The sequence below is a fragment of the Brachyistius frenatus genome, unplaced genomic scaffold (genome assembly GCF_029030835.1).
Source record: "Brachyistius frenatus isolate BFR_SWC_R1_liver_20210118 unplaced genomic scaffold, ASM2903083v1 Contig_8, whole genome shotgun sequence".
Taxonomy (NCBI): domain Eukaryota; kingdom Metazoa; phylum Chordata; class Actinopteri; family Embiotocidae; genus Brachyistius; species Brachyistius frenatus.
Genome location: NW_027210607.1, coordinates 8294279 through 8311046, shown reverse-complemented (window position 1 = coordinate 8311046; position 16768 = coordinate 8294279). Strand labels below are relative to the sequence as shown.

At 43.5% G+C, this 16768-nt stretch overlaps 2 protein-coding genes across 6 annotated transcripts; one reads left to right on the top strand and one right to left on the bottom strand.

Moving 5' to 3' along the window:
- Positions 1-227: 227 nt before the first annotated feature.
- On the top strand, positions 228-5497 carry gpr75 (G protein-coupled receptor 75). 5 transcript variants are annotated; one of them, XM_069690233.1, is made up of 2 exons: positions 228-1119; positions 1563-5497. In XM_069690233.1, the coding sequence occupies exons 1-2, from the start codon at positions 1074-1076 to the stop codon at positions 3179-3181; spliced, it is 1665 nt and encodes a 554-aa protein (XP_069546334.1). In that variant the 5' UTR covers positions 228-1073; the 3' UTR covers positions 3182-5497. The 5 variants fall into 5 exon arrangements, with proteins under 5 accessions (XP_069546334.1, XP_069546333.1, XP_069546337.1 ...); XM_069690232.1 differs by having other exon boundaries at positions 228-1122; XM_069690236.1 differs by having other exon boundaries at positions 229-1022; positions 1430-5497.
- Positions 3731-9328, bottom strand: erlec1 (endoplasmic reticulum lectin 1). The gene is made up of 14 exons (XM_069690237.1): positions 9004-9328; positions 8822-8926; positions 7963-8043; positions 7734-7811; positions 7586-7649; positions 7423-7469; positions 7094-7317; positions 6784-6925; positions 6533-6694; positions 6394-6453; positions 5955-6079; positions 5791-5868; positions 5617-5692; positions 3731-5144 (listed from the first exon to the last, which is right to left on the bottom strand). Exons 1-14 carry the CDS (start codon positions 9139-9141, stop codon positions 5073-5075), a joined length of 1452 nt encoding a protein of 483 aa, XP_069546338.1. The 5' UTR covers positions 9142-9328; the 3' UTR covers positions 3731-5072.
- Between the last annotated feature and the right edge of the window lie 7440 nt (positions 9329-16768).

Here is a 16768-nt window from a genome sequence, read left to right as displayed (position 1 = left end):
CTTGGCCCTCCGTGGCGCGTGACTCCCGTCCCTGCTTAAAATATTAACGAGCTCGTGGAGAATCATCACTCGTCGTGTTGCCTGGCAACCACGTTGTTGAGCTCTGCAGGTCCTGAGGACGGCAGTGAAAAGGCGGGAGGGTGAGGAAGAATCAACATTTATTTGTTTTATTTGGCGAGTTTATCACCCCCCCTCCCCCGACAGCACCTTTTCACATATAAATCCCTGTTGGTTGTTTTCAAATTAATTTCGTGGCGGTTGCAGGTTAAATTAAAAAAAAAAAATGTTGACGTATATGCTTGCAAGGCCTGTTCAGCGTTTAAATCCGCTCTATTTTAGCCCCGAGCTGATGATGGACAGGTTTAAAAGACAAACGGTTGACAAATACAGCAAATACAAAATAAAAATTTAAAAAAAAATGTTTGAACTAATTTTAATTCAGTAACGGCTGTCATAATTGCCACTATAACTTGCGCCGTCCTTCTTAAATATTACAGAACCAGCCATTTTTCGCATCAACTACAGTGTGTTGCCATGGTAACAAAAAAAAAAAAAAAAAGTGCGGTTGCTGCGGTAATATGTGACGTGTCAAGAGTAATGGTGCAACGGTCTTTTTCAAATTGGCTGTGAAATAAAACTTGCAAAACATGTCCTCTTTTCTCGCGCTGTTGAAGAGTTATTAGGAGGCCGGAGAGGTGAGCTGGTGGGTTGTTGTTGTTTTTTTACAGATGGGCTGTTTGAATGCGGTGCTCATGCCCAGAATACGTAGACGGTGACTTCATACTCATTTTTCAGTGCACGTCCAGCCGCCGTCGCTCGTCTATGAGGATGGATATATTGCCAAGAAAACGACCACGCTGCCATATTTTTGCGCTGCCTACGCGTTGAGGTTTATACGGATATGTAACGAAACGTATATATTTTTTTTTTACACGAGTGCTGGTCATCGATCTGCTCCGTTTTGGATGAGCTGCTGCTCAAATGCGGGTTTTTTTTTTTTTTTTTTCTCCTCCAAAGCAGCGGTGAGTTTCCTTACTATCATCCTGCTCTAAAATTAAGATGGACTGTATCAAATGAAGATGATGATGATGATGATGATGGACGCACGACCGATCACAGGTGGTATGTTATATTTTCTCATCGTCGGTGATAATGAAATGTAGATGCATTAAGAAAAGCAGTGATGTGCACACATTTATGCTTTTTCATGGACACTGTGTGTGTGTGTGTGTGTGTGTGTGTGTGTGTGTGTGTGTGTGTTGAGGGGAGTAAAAGGTATAATTGGCCCAAATGCAGTGATGCACAGCCTAATGTTTGTGTTTAACACGCAGCTTCTTATGAGAACCTACATTTCTACATGCATTGCTCCTTCTTATTAACTGTAAATGTATTATGCGATTATAAAATGCTGGCTTTGTATCCTTTGTAGCACCCTACCAAGGTGGCAGCAATGGCGGAGGCAGCCAATACTGTGATCATGATTCCACGTAGAGGAATAATACAGACTGTGAGATCCTTATAAATTGTCAATAATACAATGAACACCACTGTTACACCATCAGACCTGGTGGATGTGCCAAGACAGCAGATCTTCAATGGCAGCCTGGGTACACAGACCCCTTCAGGCTGGGCCGTGATCCACACCGCCACCTTGACCTTTTGCTCCCTCCTCCTCATCTTCATCTTCTTCCTGGGCTCTTACGGCAACCTTGTGGTGTTCCTGTCCTTTTTCGACCCGGCGTTTCGCAAGTTCCGCACCAACTTTGACTTCATGATCCTCAATTTGTCCTTCTGCGACTTGTTCATCTGCTGCGTGACTGCTCCCATGTTCGCGCTGGTTCTCTTCCTGGATGCAGGCGGAAGGGACGGCGTGTCCAAGAGTTTCTGCTTCGCCTTCCACCTGACCAGCTCGGGCTTCATCATCATGTCCCTGGAGACGGTGGCCGTCATCGCTTTGCACCGGCTGCGCATGGTTTTGGGGCAGCAGCCCAACCGCACCGCCTCGTTCCCCTGCACGCTGGCCCTCACCGCCCTGCTGTGGACGTCCAGCTTCACCATGGCCGCTCTCCTCACCATGCGAGCGTACCCGCGCAGAGATGGACCCTGTTTGCCCCACTTTGGCCTGGGAAGTGGACAGGCCAGGGTTGTGTTGTACGTCTACCTGGCAGACTTTGCCTTTTGCGTCGCTGTGGTGTCGGTGTCCTACCTGATGATTGCTCAGACACTGAGGAAGAACGCGCAGGTGAGGAAATGTCCCGTCATCACTGTCGACGCCACGTGCCCTCCGCCTCCGCCACCCCTCATTGCGGCAGGCTTTGAGAGCATGCAGTGTGCCGTCCAGGGCCCCTCTCTGTACCGTAACCAGACTTACAACAAGCTGCAGAATGTGCAGACACACCCGTACGCCAACAGGACCGGCCAGCCTTTGGTTCCAGGGGCCGCCCAAGGAGCCACCTGCTGCCAGCTGGTCTCTAATGTCAACTTGGCCACGGCCAAAGACTCCAAGGCGGTTGTCACCTGTGTAGTCATAGTGTTCTCCGTGTTGCTTTGCTGCCTGCCAATGGGAGTTTCACTGGCGCAGGACGTCCTGTCACCGGAAAGTAGCTTTGCACACTACCAGTTTGAACTGTGCGGCTTTGTGCTCATTTTTCTGAAATCGGGCATCAATCCCTTCGTGTACTCGCGCAACAGCGCGGGCCTCCGCCGCCGTGTGCTCTGCTGCGTCCAGTGGGCCGCACTGGGCTTCTTGTGTTGCAAGCAAAAGACTCGGCTGCATGCGATGGGGAAGGGTAGCCTGGAAGTCAACCGCAATAAATCTTCCCATCACGAGACCAACTCGGCCTACGTGCTGTCGCCCAAGCCGCAGAGGAGGCTGGTGGACCAGGCCTGCGGGCCCAGCCACTCCAGGGATTGTGCCGGTAGTCCGAGGGCCACAGGCGTGCGCAAATCTCGCCTCCCGAGCACCTCCACGCCGATCAACACCCGCATCGAGCCCTACTACAGTATATACAACAGCAGTCCCTCTGCAGGGCCCAGCTCCCCCTCCAGCCTGCAGCCCGTCAGCTCTCAGACATTTGCCTTTGCCAAGTCCTACGTAGCCATGCACTACCACACTCACCAAGACGCACCGCAAGACTTTGAAAGCACCTCCGTGCACCAGATTCCCATTCCCTCGGTCTAATCAACGTTTTGGACAATCTTACCGTAATTTTAATCAACCGTGAGTCATAAGAGGAACATGAAAACAGCCAATTTTATGTATTGGGAATCGGTATTAACCTTTTTTTTTGTTCTCTTCTATGGTGAAAGTTTTCTTGAGTGGAAAAATGAAAGCGCTGTTGCCACGGAAGCTTAAAAAAAAAAAAAAAAAAAAAAAAGCTGGAGATTTGTTATGAAAAGTGTACGTCCCAAAACGTTAATGTAACTGACTTTTTTTTTTGTTTTTTTTGCTCTCACATATACAGTTTTTCATGAATCTGCCCCTCCGTTGTGCACGCATGTGCCCATATAACCTCGGACCGGGTCGGTTTTCATTGAAGCCAGAGACGGTACGACGAGCCTCCGCTGCAGGCTGCCACGAAAACCCTGCACAAGCCCGCACACGGCTGTTGACGGCATGTTGTTGCACCTCGATGGACTTTTGCTTCTTTAAAGGAAAATGTGTTTGTGAGCCTCATACACTTTTTAACACAATAAATGTTTGGCAAGTGCAGGGCATCTGTCCTTTCACTTTTCTTTTTTTTTTTTTAACCGGAGCTAAACCAATTAAATCAGTGGATCTGCAACTGATCAATCGATTAATCATTCTGGTTATTTTTTTCCAAGAAAAACCATCAGATTTTTTTTTATTGGTTCTAGCCTTTTAAATGTGAGAACATGATGCAGTCCTTTGAGTGCCGCTGATGACCGGACTAATCAAGACGTGAGGATGTCACCTGTTGCGGGCTGTTGCGAAATATAATCTGAATTTTTCAGCTTTTTTTTTTTTTTTGGACACTATTTTGTGTCTGATGGAGTTGAAAACCTGTCGACTTTGTTGATGTTAAGAATGTGGAAACAACACAAGTAGTTTTCATCCTGTAAGTGAAGATTTGACCACATGCATAGCATCAGCACCCTCTAGTGGCTTTAGTATTTACAGTGGCAGGTGCAGGGGGAGGAACTTATTTTACACACGCTTCTAACTAATTTGATATTTCTAGAATTATTAACTCGAGACATTTGTTATATATATATATATATATTTGATCCTGTGTGGTAATGCAACTCTACAGTTCATGTTTTGTTTTTTTAAAATTCTTTGCTGTAAATGCATTGGTTTTTTTTTGTCCCAGTGATACAGCAGTGATCAGAATCTCAGTGTAAAACCACAGAATACCGCTCAAATGACCCCACAGACATTCTGTCCATCCCACAAACTTATTTTAATCAAACACTCAGTTGCGTTGTTACTCCACAGCACCCTCTAATGCATAAGTTACACACGCACTCATCCTGTAAAAGAACACGGCACACATTCTCCCTGCTGCAAAACATTTTCAGACCTGTTTTTTTTTTGTTTTGTTTTGTTTCTTCTCACATCTACAAATACAAAGTGCCACAGTCAAGCAGCTACTCATTTCATATCTCACGCACACGCACATGCACACGCACATTAAAGACAATAAAACCGCCTTGAATATTGTTGATTCCCCTGATGATTACCGACCCCCTGATTCATCACCTCCTTGCTTGCAATTAATCAACACAAAGGGAAGCATGGATATGAAGTTCAGGGCAATAAATCCGCTGCCTTGTGGAGCGGGCCGGCGTCAGCCCCATTTCACCGTTTGCACCGAGTCTCAGCTCGTCTGCTGGACTCGGCAGGATGTGGTCTACGGCTGTGCTCCTGGGCTACATAAAGTCCAGCTTCTGGATCAAGTTTTAAAACTCAGTTTTGGCTTTGAGCGCAGTGTTATGGGCATTTCTGTCCCTTCATCGAACAGGCTTCCGTTTTCTAAGTGTCCCCTCTCTTTAAGTGTCCTCTGTCGTCCTCCTTCATGCGCCTTCGCTGTCGCGGTATCTTCATCAGTTTAGCTGGAGATTGACAAAAGTCCGTGTTCATCAGCGGTGTCAAGAATCCTGCATATGACCGGAGACTCGACCTGAAAAAAAAAACATCTCGGTCACACTTTCTTCGGTCACCCCTCACTCTTTGGGAGTCAAAACAAATTTCACGTCACTAAAATTGAAAACACAATGAGCCCAGTTTTCTTTTTTTCTCTGGAAACAATCGTCCATCTTTTCAAGCATCAGAGACACACCTTTTTCAAGTCATATATTCTGACTTTTCATAGACAAAAAAAACCAAACACAAATAATGTCTCATTTACAGCAAATATAGCAGTAATTCTATTGGTTACATCAAGTTGAATCATCTGCTGTCCTACCGTTTGTCATATCCATCTCCTAAACTTGCATTAATTAGGTAATAAATTGTTGTAATTCAAAAAAATAACTTTTCTTTTATTTAGCCCCTAAAACTGAAGAAGGGGAGTAGCAGTTGTGCCAAGGTTAACCGTTGAACTCGCGCACTGCTGTGTTTGACTGCGACTCAGTGGGTACAGATAAACTCACCCCAAGGATGTACTGACAAGTCTGAGGCTCCAGCATGTAGATGGTGACCGCGTGGGGAGACTCAGACTCCTTACATCTGACACAGAGAAATGACGTACGTCAATCAAATGGGGAAACACTGGTAGTATTTTACTCGTGTTGAATCGGTGACAATGACCGTGACTTTTCACTCACTTGAGCTTGACAGTGACCTGTCTGGGCTTCCCTGTCAGATCACACACATCTCCGTGGCCGTAAAAGTGGGAAACCAACCTTATCGTGGAGCAAACAGGCGTGAGCAGAGAGAAAATACAAATTCAATGAACTCAGTTGAGGGTTCCGCCGTCCGAGCGGCTTACTTGACTTTCTGCACTCCGTCGTCTTTGAGCTGGTAGGATCGGGCGACGTTCTTCTTGGCCCAGTCGATGTGCTCCTCTGCGTTCCAGTTCCCCACCACCACGATGTTCTTCCCTTGCTCTTTGTCCTGAGACACCGAGAAACATTTACATCACCGTACAAATAGAATCTAATGCAGCCGACGGTCTGACACACACAATTAAAATCACCGCTTGCGCAAAGACAAATGATCTATTCATCACTTGTCATATTCATCTTGACATTTTAGAGTCTAAACGACTCATGGGGAAAATAATTAGCAGATTTACCGATCATGAAAATCGTGTTAATTGCAGCCTTGTAGCCAGATTTAAATCATTTAAACTGATAATAGAAGTACATTTAATCATTTACATTTTTTTTCCCCCCCAATCATACACGCTCACTAGCGAGGAGCCTTACCTCATGGTACTGATGGACATGCTTTCCGTAACAGAATTCATATTTCCACCACCCGACGCCCTGAAACGCACACATTAAGACGATTAGTTGTCGCTGCAGAGTCGATGGAACTCCCGCGTTGCAGATGAACATGTCTCACCCCGTGCAGACAGTACGAGCCACCGAGGAACTCCTTTATCAGCTGGTCGTCTGTCAAGCGAGAGATGTGCGTGGTGCCGACGGTGACCTGAGCCTGTCCTCCGACAGCCATGGGTTTGTGAGTGGAGGTGAAGGCTTCCTCTCTGACGGGTGGCGCCTCCTCCTGTGACGTCAAAGGTAGAAATAAGCCGCGAGTCGTTCGCACAAGCGGCAGCGGTAGTTTTTCCCTCCTCAGCCACCTCTCTGCCTCACCTCCCTGGTCTCCGTGGTGGCGCTGAAAGGGGGTTTGAGCTGCTCCTCTTGCTCCTTGTCCAACTGGGCGAGCCGTTCGGGCCGCAGAGGGGAGCCTGCCAGAGCCTGGCAGAAGATGGCGTTCACCGGGGAGGACTTGAACCTGCAGGGGATAGGCGTCAAGTTTGGAAACGGGGTGTCCTACCAGAAAAATGCTTTTTCCCTGACACGCGGGAATGACCTTAAAACAGCATTTCAAAATTTCAAACAAACTATTGAGGCTTCATCTTTTGAGCATAATATTCAAATGTAGGTATTCTGCCGGACCTACCTGTATTTTGGGTGTGCGCACAGCAGAGGCGTCAACACCACCACCTCATATTCACAGGTGGTGACCTCGGCAACCGACAAGATCTCGTGCTTGGCCTCTGGGTGGCAGACGTACAGCACATATGTGGAGCGAGGCTGGTTCTGTTTCAGCACACAGGGAGTCCCGTTGCCCATCTCCAACAAGAAATAAGGAGTCAGCTGCCCTTCTATGTTCTTAGTGGGCACCTGTACACCAGTGAGAAAAGGGATGGAAACCGAAAAAAGGTGACAGATGTGAGAAGTGCCAGCTCATCTAGCAGATGTGGTTGGAAGTTTCAGTGTTATACTTACATCTGTTTCTGCCACTGGTTTGACATTTTCTGCCTCTTCAGCTGGATCTAAAAAAATTAATTTAAAAAAAAAAAAAATAGAAAAAAGAAGAATTTCATGCTTTAGCACACCAAAGAAAACACAAATACACTCAATACTATATGAAAATACACAAACAATTCACCTGTCTGTATTGACTGGCTCTTCTGTGCCATATTCCCCAGGAAGTACTCTTGAACACTAATTTTCTGCAGAGACACACGTGATTACACTTCACTGAACTAAGTGCTGGTATTCTGTTCATCTGAATTATAATCACGCCAAACACTCACCTGGCCCGTCTCTTTCTCTTCATGATACTGTCTTATATGCTTCCCGTGACACACTTCGTATGTCCAGTACGACTCAATCTGCAATGTCGGCAAACCAAAAGGCAGCTTTAGAGTCACGAGTGAGTCTCCAGCTGACCAAACGACCTCAACGCTACAGCGGAAACAGTCGTGTTCTGTTACGCTCCGCTGACGTAGCGTGAACTGTAACCGAACGCAGTTTCAGTCTCACCCTGTAGGAGCAGCTGCTTCGTTTGAACAGTGGCTCCAGAAGTTCACCTGGACTGGGCCCGCTGTACGCCTTATCGTCATCCTGACACATCAAGAGGCACCAAACAAATGCAAGAAGAGAGAGAGGAGAACAGAAGGAGGAGCCGAGTCAGTGAACACAAGAGCTTTAAGGAAAAAAAAAAAAAAAAAAAAGAAAGAGGGAGACATCATGTCGTAAAAGGCTTCCCTGCGATGATGGCGTGATGTGGAATCTTGGTGCACAATATGCAGGACTTTTTTTGGGTTTCGTTTTTAAGTGTCTTGGGACTTTGCTTCTCGTAAAGGTTTCAAGTAAAGAGCGAGCAGAGTTGTGTCTCGTCATCGCTTGTACATTGACAGACCCTTCACTGGGATGTTTGAACACCTGGAGTCAATCAAATATGCAAGTATGTAAACCAGGAGAAATTGTTGTTGTTCAAATTGTCTGAAGATGGTAAAAAAAAAAAAATAATAATAATAATAATAAAACGTCAACCAGTGTTTCCTTAAGCCACATGTGCAGCCAAAAATGTTTTGCTTTGTCCTGAGCAACAGTCCACAACCAAACGTTATTCTGTCTATTGTCACGGTGGACAAAAGGACCCAGAACATGTTTACATTAAGGAAGCTGGAATCAGAGACTTTCTGCCATTTTGATAAAAAAAAAAATTAAAAAAAAAGACCACCAACGATTCAATCAATTATCAAAATAGCTGGCGATTAAATTTCTAGTTATTAATCGACTAATTGTTGCAACTGTAATCGACAAAAATCCTCTATTCACGTTTGGTTAAAACAGCTGACGGTGCTGCGCCTGGTTTCAGAGAGATAACACCGCTCACCTCGTCTCCAGCTGTCAGGGAAGGCAGGAGACATTTGTACTTCTCCTTCTCTGTCGTTGTCATGATGACAAAGTCGTCTTCGTGGTAAAGTGATCCTGAAGCTGGCTGCAAACCAGAGACAAACGTTCGTCAGCACATCTGTTCCTCAGATAAACCACGTCACACTCAAGGAGGAGACATACCAGGATGAATTCAGGTCCCGGCCAGGTGATTTTGAAAGGGATTTCGTCTGTGAAGGTGGGATACCCTCCTCTGTTTGCAGAGATGCTGTTGCAGACCTCCAGTAGCCCCACAAGAGTCACCAACAGCAGCCCGGCCATCGTCGTCTCCTGTCCGGCTGCAGAGCTCCTAAAGCCGGCTTCTCATGTAAAGGTGACAGCCTCCGCACCTCCCGCTTATCACCCGCCGGACAGATGAATTCAGAGCTGCGGCAAAGCCCGAGGCAGTCTGGCGTGACAGACGTCAAGATACGAGACGGATGTCAATACGGCACAAAACACAGGAAGTAAACCGTTTCCTTGCCACGTCGTGTTCCGGTCACAGTTCCGGTAGTCAGTTGGGCTCAAATAGTAGCAGCGACATCTGGCGACGGGACGAGGTCATGAAAAACTTGTTTGACATTTGGAGAAGAAATAAAGCAAGCTATTTTTTTTTTAAACTTCTGTGGTCAAATGAGGATAGAAGTAAATATTTGTTTCTCAAATTTAGACGATATCTATAGCATATTAGTTTTTTTGTTTTTTTTTTGTACCATTTTCTCTTACAGTTTAAGACCATTAGTAGGTGTGCGCAAATTGCTGCAGCACCCCCTGGCGGATGTTAGAGGACTCGCACGACCACAACTACAAATACACATTTTTAAACTTACTTTAAATTTGTGTTCGTTATGTCCGTATTTTAATGCTTGTTAGATTTCAGTAAGTGTTTAATAGTGTATCTTCAAGTTCCAAACTTTCTGTCCGGGTGGAAATGACGGTCAAGTTAAAGGTCTGACCTCAAGCAGGCGTACCTGCCGAAGAAAATCTCGACTTTCCGGCTTTTTACGAAGCTTATAATCAATTAGACCAAAACATGGTCGATCCGAATCAACGACTAACAGCAGGATCACGGTGAACAAGTATAAAGATGGGCTGTTTTCCAGAAAGACAGCAGGGAGCTGACGTGTATTGTTTGTATCCTACATTTCCTACACAACTGTTTCAAGTTGCTTCAGATAATGCATACATTATATTTATACATTGAACAGAAACACATTTTGTACATTTAACCTAAAGAGACTTCACCTTTAGTCAACGTTACTGTGTTTTAGAGGCTGCAGGCTCAGTTTTAAAGTTGGACTGAAGACACTATTAAACTAAAGTCCTCCGCTGGTACCAATCAGGTCCTGCTAGTTTATCTGAAAACAGAAAGTAACAGAAACTGGTCTACGGTCCGTCTCTGAGGGTTAAATGTATTAAAAAAAAAAAAAATACAACAAATAACATAAACAGAATATGGAAGACCTAAATGCACTTTATGAACTGTTAGTTTGATGATCTGATGTCCTTGCTTTGCCTGTGAGGACTAACTGTGTCAGTGGTCGATGCTCTTATCGTAGAGATATTTTGTAAATTTGGCTTTCAGAGCAGCCGGTGCAGAGCTGCTGGTGTATGATGATTGTGTTTACTTTGTGTAGCTTCTTATCAGATCAGCACCTGCTTTGCCAGTAAATAACAGCGCTGGAGGTTTCTGTTTTATCATCAATGCTCACGTTGCAAATCTGGCTTTCCTGTGAGTCAATACCCAGCCGCTGTTGTAACTGTGCGTCTCTCTCTCTCTGTGTGTGTGTAGCCTGTATTTCGAGTATATTTTATGACATTAATATGATTCCTTTTTATAGAAAAATATTGTATACATGTTTGTCAAAATACGCAACTTCTTTTTAAGGGCCTTCATTTTCTGAGAAAACAGGAGCAACTAATGTACAATTTATATGTATCATTACTTACATGTATCATTTACACAGATCTTTTTCATATGTGTTGAAGGAGGTACCCTCCAACTCACACCTATTGCATCATCCCCACAGCACCTCCACTTGAAACATGTTCCCGCAGCTACGTTCCTCTTGTGTAACATACATACATACATACATACATACATACATACATACATACATACATACATACATGTGCATCTATCAGGCTCATTGTAATGAAAGTTCAGCTTGATGATTTAGATCATAACCGTTCAGGCTGTAATACTTACAATATCAAAACTTGTTTATGTTTTCATTTGTTAGATTTTGAACAGCCGTTCACCATGAATACTGAGAATGCCTACAAAGTAGTTGTACAAGACAACGATATGCTGTGTAGTCAATCACTGATAAAATCCACAAACTTTATTTTAAATCATAGTTAAGAACCACCAAATATTAATGGAATTTATATCATAAATTTGTGAAATATGATTTGATTTTTTTTTTTAACCCCAGAAGCTTAAATCACATGACTAGATAATGAATGGTAAAATATTTTATTCTGAATTCATAAATACATTAGAATCATCTCTGTTTAACTCATATCAGACACAAGTCGGTGAAAAAACATGGTAGACGCACATGCCGCTGTGTGAAGTTTGACTGATGGGTCGTTTTACATTTCATGAACCATGAAGGTGGAAGAGATAACTCTTCGTTTACCGTTGATTAATCAGTGGGATTGATCTGGACTGATGCTGTTGGTAGTGAACAGGGCTATTATCTATCATAAAACGCATATTGATCGATGCAGGCAATATGTGGCATCTGACTGTTGTGCTTAAGGAATACATACAAAGCACCATCTTCTTCTCTAGTTGACTCAAAGAAGATGAATTGAACTGAAATGCTTGAGAGCGGGTTCTGCATCACGTCGGCACAACATGAAGTCCGACTGCCTCGTCTCTGCCACCCAGTGGATGGATATGGAAATGTCATTGTGTGCTGAATGCACAGAGCTGATGTTTGAGGACGTCTCGTTATTTACGATGAACGTCAGTATGGAGATGTCCAGTAGAGAGAGAAATGGATCCTGCTGATTTACTGAGCATTGCATTGATATTATTTGGTTGACTTTTTTAGAAGGAATAGCTGGAGCAGCTCTGTGCCACGGCGCAGTGTCCGTACTCTATTATCCAATGGCTCCGTTGATTCAGCATTGCTGTGTGTGCGAAGACAATACATAGTTTCCTTCCACGTGGAAAGCAGCCTCAGTTACCGAGGAAATTTAAAACCTAGACCCTGAAAATATATGGTTGCCGTGTTTCACCGTCGGGGAGGAAGTGAGCGTAAACCTGAGATTCTTTCCTCCACCAGTTGGTGGAGCTGTTGATGTGTGAATGCGCAGGATGCAAGCCAGGAGGAATATTATAACAGAGATTTTGAGACAAAGAGGAAGAGGATTAGGAGGAGAAGGGGATATGGGGGAACAGGGAAGGATACAAGCAAGAGAACATGCCACCGGATCATCCACCTTCTGCAGCCACGCTCCTCTGCTTATGCAGCTTAAACTCACACCTGTCTCTTCTGTGCATACTACATATGGATGCAGAGATTGAAGCATACACCAACGTGTGTGTGTGTGTGTGTGTGTGTGTGTGTGTGTGTGTGTGTGTGTGTGTGTGTGTGTGTGTGTGTGTGTGTGTGTGTGTGTGTGTGTGTGTGTGTGTGTGTGTGTGTAGTATGCACTGCATGGGTTGATGGACGGATTTGTATTTTTCCCAGTTTTCAGTTGCCATGAAAATTAAGCAGGCTCCATTTTAGTGAAGAAAACCATTAAAATACTGTTGAGAGCTCTAGGAAAAAAAAAAAGCCAGTGAATAAACCATGAGCCAAGAGCTAAGGACACGATCAATACTATTCTTGTGTCTGCACAGTAAATATGAGGCCATAGCCTGCAGCTGGTTAGCTTAGCTTAACACCAAGACTAGAAACAGAACGGCTGAGCAGCAAGTTTAGCTACACCTCACAGAAGAATTACTCACTTTGTATATTTTTGGTAGTTGAGATAAAACCAGCCAAAGCGAGTCTAAACTTCTTTAGTGTCTCTTCCTCTGGGCTTGTTAACACATCGACCGGCGGGAACGTACCTGAACTTCCCACTTTGAAATGAGCACTTTCATTTATTTGACTGTCATCTGTTGGTTGAACTTTATTTGCATACATGCCTTCCACACCCTCCTCACTTTATGCATAATTGATATATCGGTCATCTCCCCAACCATAATAACATCATTCCAAAAGGAGCAGAGAGAAATGGATCCTGGCATTTGAAGGTCTCCAGCAAAGATTAAGAAATCTCCTGAGCTGCCACCTAAAAATATAAACAGAACATGTCAGACATCAAATCAATACTGGCACTTTTGCTGGATCTTCCTAATGACATTTAGTATTGATTTGTGTAAACCATTTCCTGCATGTATTTCTTTTATGATTTTTACACCATTTCCCTTCAGACTGGGACTCCATACAGCTCGTCTAAATCAATTAAACCATTTATGGTTCTCTGTGGTATTCATTAATACTGCACACTTTATCAACATTGCATCATGCACTTCTTCCCAGTTTGTTTACTGAGGTTTCCAAAGTGGTGAAAACACCAAAGGACTTGAAACAACTTCACCATTTTGAAGAATCTTCAACGCACCGATGTGTTTACCAGCTTGAGGAGCGTAATGTCAGAACACAGGCACTGCTTCCTCATATGATGTAATTCTGTCTGTTTTGCAGGGACACAGCCATCACTCATGCACCTGTTGTGTTTTTAGTCAGCTTAAAATGCTGTGTCATAGGCTAAACAAATCTTGTAAAGGCGCTGCTACTTGAATAAGTGCTGCAAAGTAGCAAAACAACAAGTCCGTGACACATGAAAGAAAGGGATTTGAAGCGCGGCAGCGGATCACAGTGCTGCTCGGCACATCCCTGCAGAGAAGGTAATGAGAGAGTATTTTGGTTTGGATGGGTCTGGATAGGATCCAGATATTCAGGGAGCTGGTCCTCGCTATATTTGGCTGTGACTGAAGCTTAGCTCTTACGTGTGAGTATCAGAAGGGGGGTCAGTAGAGACAGAACATCCCAGAGTCCCTGCCTGCATCATGATGACACAGAGCCTGTAATTAAAATCTATACAGTATAAACCTGTATTCAGAGTTTTATATTAGTCAGACTCTATATTTAGGTATTAGTGGGTTGACCCAATCCGTACAAGAAAACAAACTTCATCATCACAAAAGCAGCCCATCCCACGATGACCATTCTCAAAGGTGACCATCACAGCTTGTTTATGTAAATACTGTCTGCATTGTCTGAGACTTTAAGCTGTCTGAAAGTCTGGAGACGGCATGCTTGAATACAAAAGTCAGTCAAACCCCCAGAAGTGTCTTTTCTTTTCTTTTTTAAAAAATTTATATAAGCAAGAACAAAAAGTGAGTTAACTACTCGAAAATGCACCCTAGGCAACGTGTATGAGCTATAGAAGAGTTTAGTGAAGCTAAGAAAACTTTGAGCGTGAAAGTCATTCAGTGTCCCCTCACAGTTCGACAGGGAACGGCACAAACACTGAAGGTGAGCCACAGAGACCGTGACTGACTGGACGCAGAATGGAAACGGAGATTCTCCGGGCGTTTGATTGATACCAGAACTTCAGCAGCTAGAAATACGACAAAATATGAGCAGGATTAGTAAGTAAACATCCTAATGTGAAAGAAGATCATGCCATATCCTATTTCTAGACATATCTGAATCTCTTGGTTCAGCTTTTACATTATAATGTATTCGCAAAAACTTCTATCTAAATGCTGTGAAATATTAGATGGAAGATGCTGTATATTTTATTGATTCCTCTATATTATATGTAAGAAATATGACTAACTGTTTACAACAACCCACATAAGCTATTTACAGGGCAAATGAATACGTTCCTTTCTTTCCACAGTTCTTTATGTTGCCGAGGAGAAGTACAGTATGTGCTGCATTCACGGGGTCATTTATATTCGCCGCTGCTCTTGTGTAATTGATGCAAAGAAACCCTCCACAATCCATCATCATTTAAACGCAGCCACAAGACTTCATTGGCACCAATTTGAACCGCAGATGGGTTTAACTGGCTGAGATACGCGAGAGCGAGAGATGATGGCTTCTTCCATTTTATGTATGAGTTCAGTGTCTAGCACTTGGCTGATGTGTAAAGCAATCAGACAACTGAGAGAAAACAAGTAAAGGCAATAGTTTAGTGTACGTAATTTAACCTTCAGCCTGTGAGGTTTTTATACTTGCCTACTAGACAAGAAAGTAGGTAAAGATTATGACAAACCAGAAATGGCTCATGGTTGTTGAATTTTTTGAAAAGCCCTTAAAACATAAAGAAATCCAACAGCTTAGGTGTCTATTGTCTCGAAAAATCTGTTTTCCCTTATTTTTACTGGCACCTGCTAATAATGCTTTACAACTAACAGTAATACTCTTAAAAGCAGTATGCTAGCCACCATTATGCAACAAAAACAGAGAAAGAAGAGTCCTCATCAGGCTGAAGGTGAAATGTGTAGAAAAATCAACTATTTTGAAGTTCAATTCTGGGTGTATTTGACTGTTCAAATCACCATATTGGTTGTGCCTGACTCAGCATTTCTCCCGGCTAATCCAAAAATGTAAAAAATGGGCAAAGAGGTGGCGCGTGGATGGAGCTGAGGTCGACCAAAAAAAGCCTGGTTGCTGAAACCTGCATGCAATTTTTAAATGAATGAGTTAAATATAAATTTGGTCATTAACGGGAAAGTTAACCATTGAGACCAAAGCAACTCTTTGTACCAGGCTCTTAACGTGGTTATTTCTCCTGTAAAGTTGGGCATTTTAGCATTAGGGTCTTTGAGGATTGACTTGCTTTTGGAGCCAACCTCAATTGGCCATTCGGGGAACTGCAGCTTTTGTGTTTGCTTCATTTTTCAGCCCTGCAGGTTGCCGCTTGGGGTCGCTGTGAGATTTAAATAATCACCAATTTATAGCTGACTGACAAATATCTAAAAGTATTTTTGCTTAAAATGCCCACACTTATGACAACCAATCTGCAACACAATAGATATTCATATTAAAATAATAATTTACCAATAATATAGGTATGTATATGAGTAGCCTACATGCCCTTCAATAATACAGCTGTAAAAAAGTGTGGGTGATGAGTGCTGGTTCACAGCATCTGCATGCAGTGCTGAGCCCATGAGGTCACTGCAGGTACTATACTGATATTACCTCCTAATTAGTCTTTAGTTAAAAGAGAACTAGGATAACCTGATGCCGACACTATTTCTGTCTCCGCTTTGATAAAAGAAGATATAATGAACTGAACATGGTATGCATTTCACAAAATAAAAAAGCAATAAGAGATCATTGCACTTAGTATGCAGAGCCTTCTCCTCTATAACACGTTGTGCAAATGCTCTTCTATTACCTCTGCAAACGTAGAGTGACTCGAACTGATTCTAACCTTACATCCATATCCTGACAAATAATAAGAGGAAGTCGACAGTTTTCATGACGCCTGTCATTCTGTGTGTTATCCTGTTAATTCAGGTGTGTTTGTCTTTGTAAAAGGCCAATCTTACACAATCTGGCACTGCAGACCCAAATCCCTTCAAATCTTTTGACTTTTCTTGTCGGTTCCACACTTGAACATGAAAACACAGAAACGGTTCCTTTCATTTTTGCTTAGTGTGCACAACTGTCGCAGCTGCGACGCTATTTTCATTCAACAGGGCACCTCTTCCTTTCCAGCCTCCAAACTTTCTCCCTAGCCTCAGTTTGCCAGCAGTCATGCAGCCACGGTAAACTGTTCAGTAAACAATGTATGGTGTGAAAGCGCAGATGAAAAAGACATGCTGAAATTCTATTGGCAGGTTGGTATCACACTGCCTCTTTTCCAAATGGCACAGGGA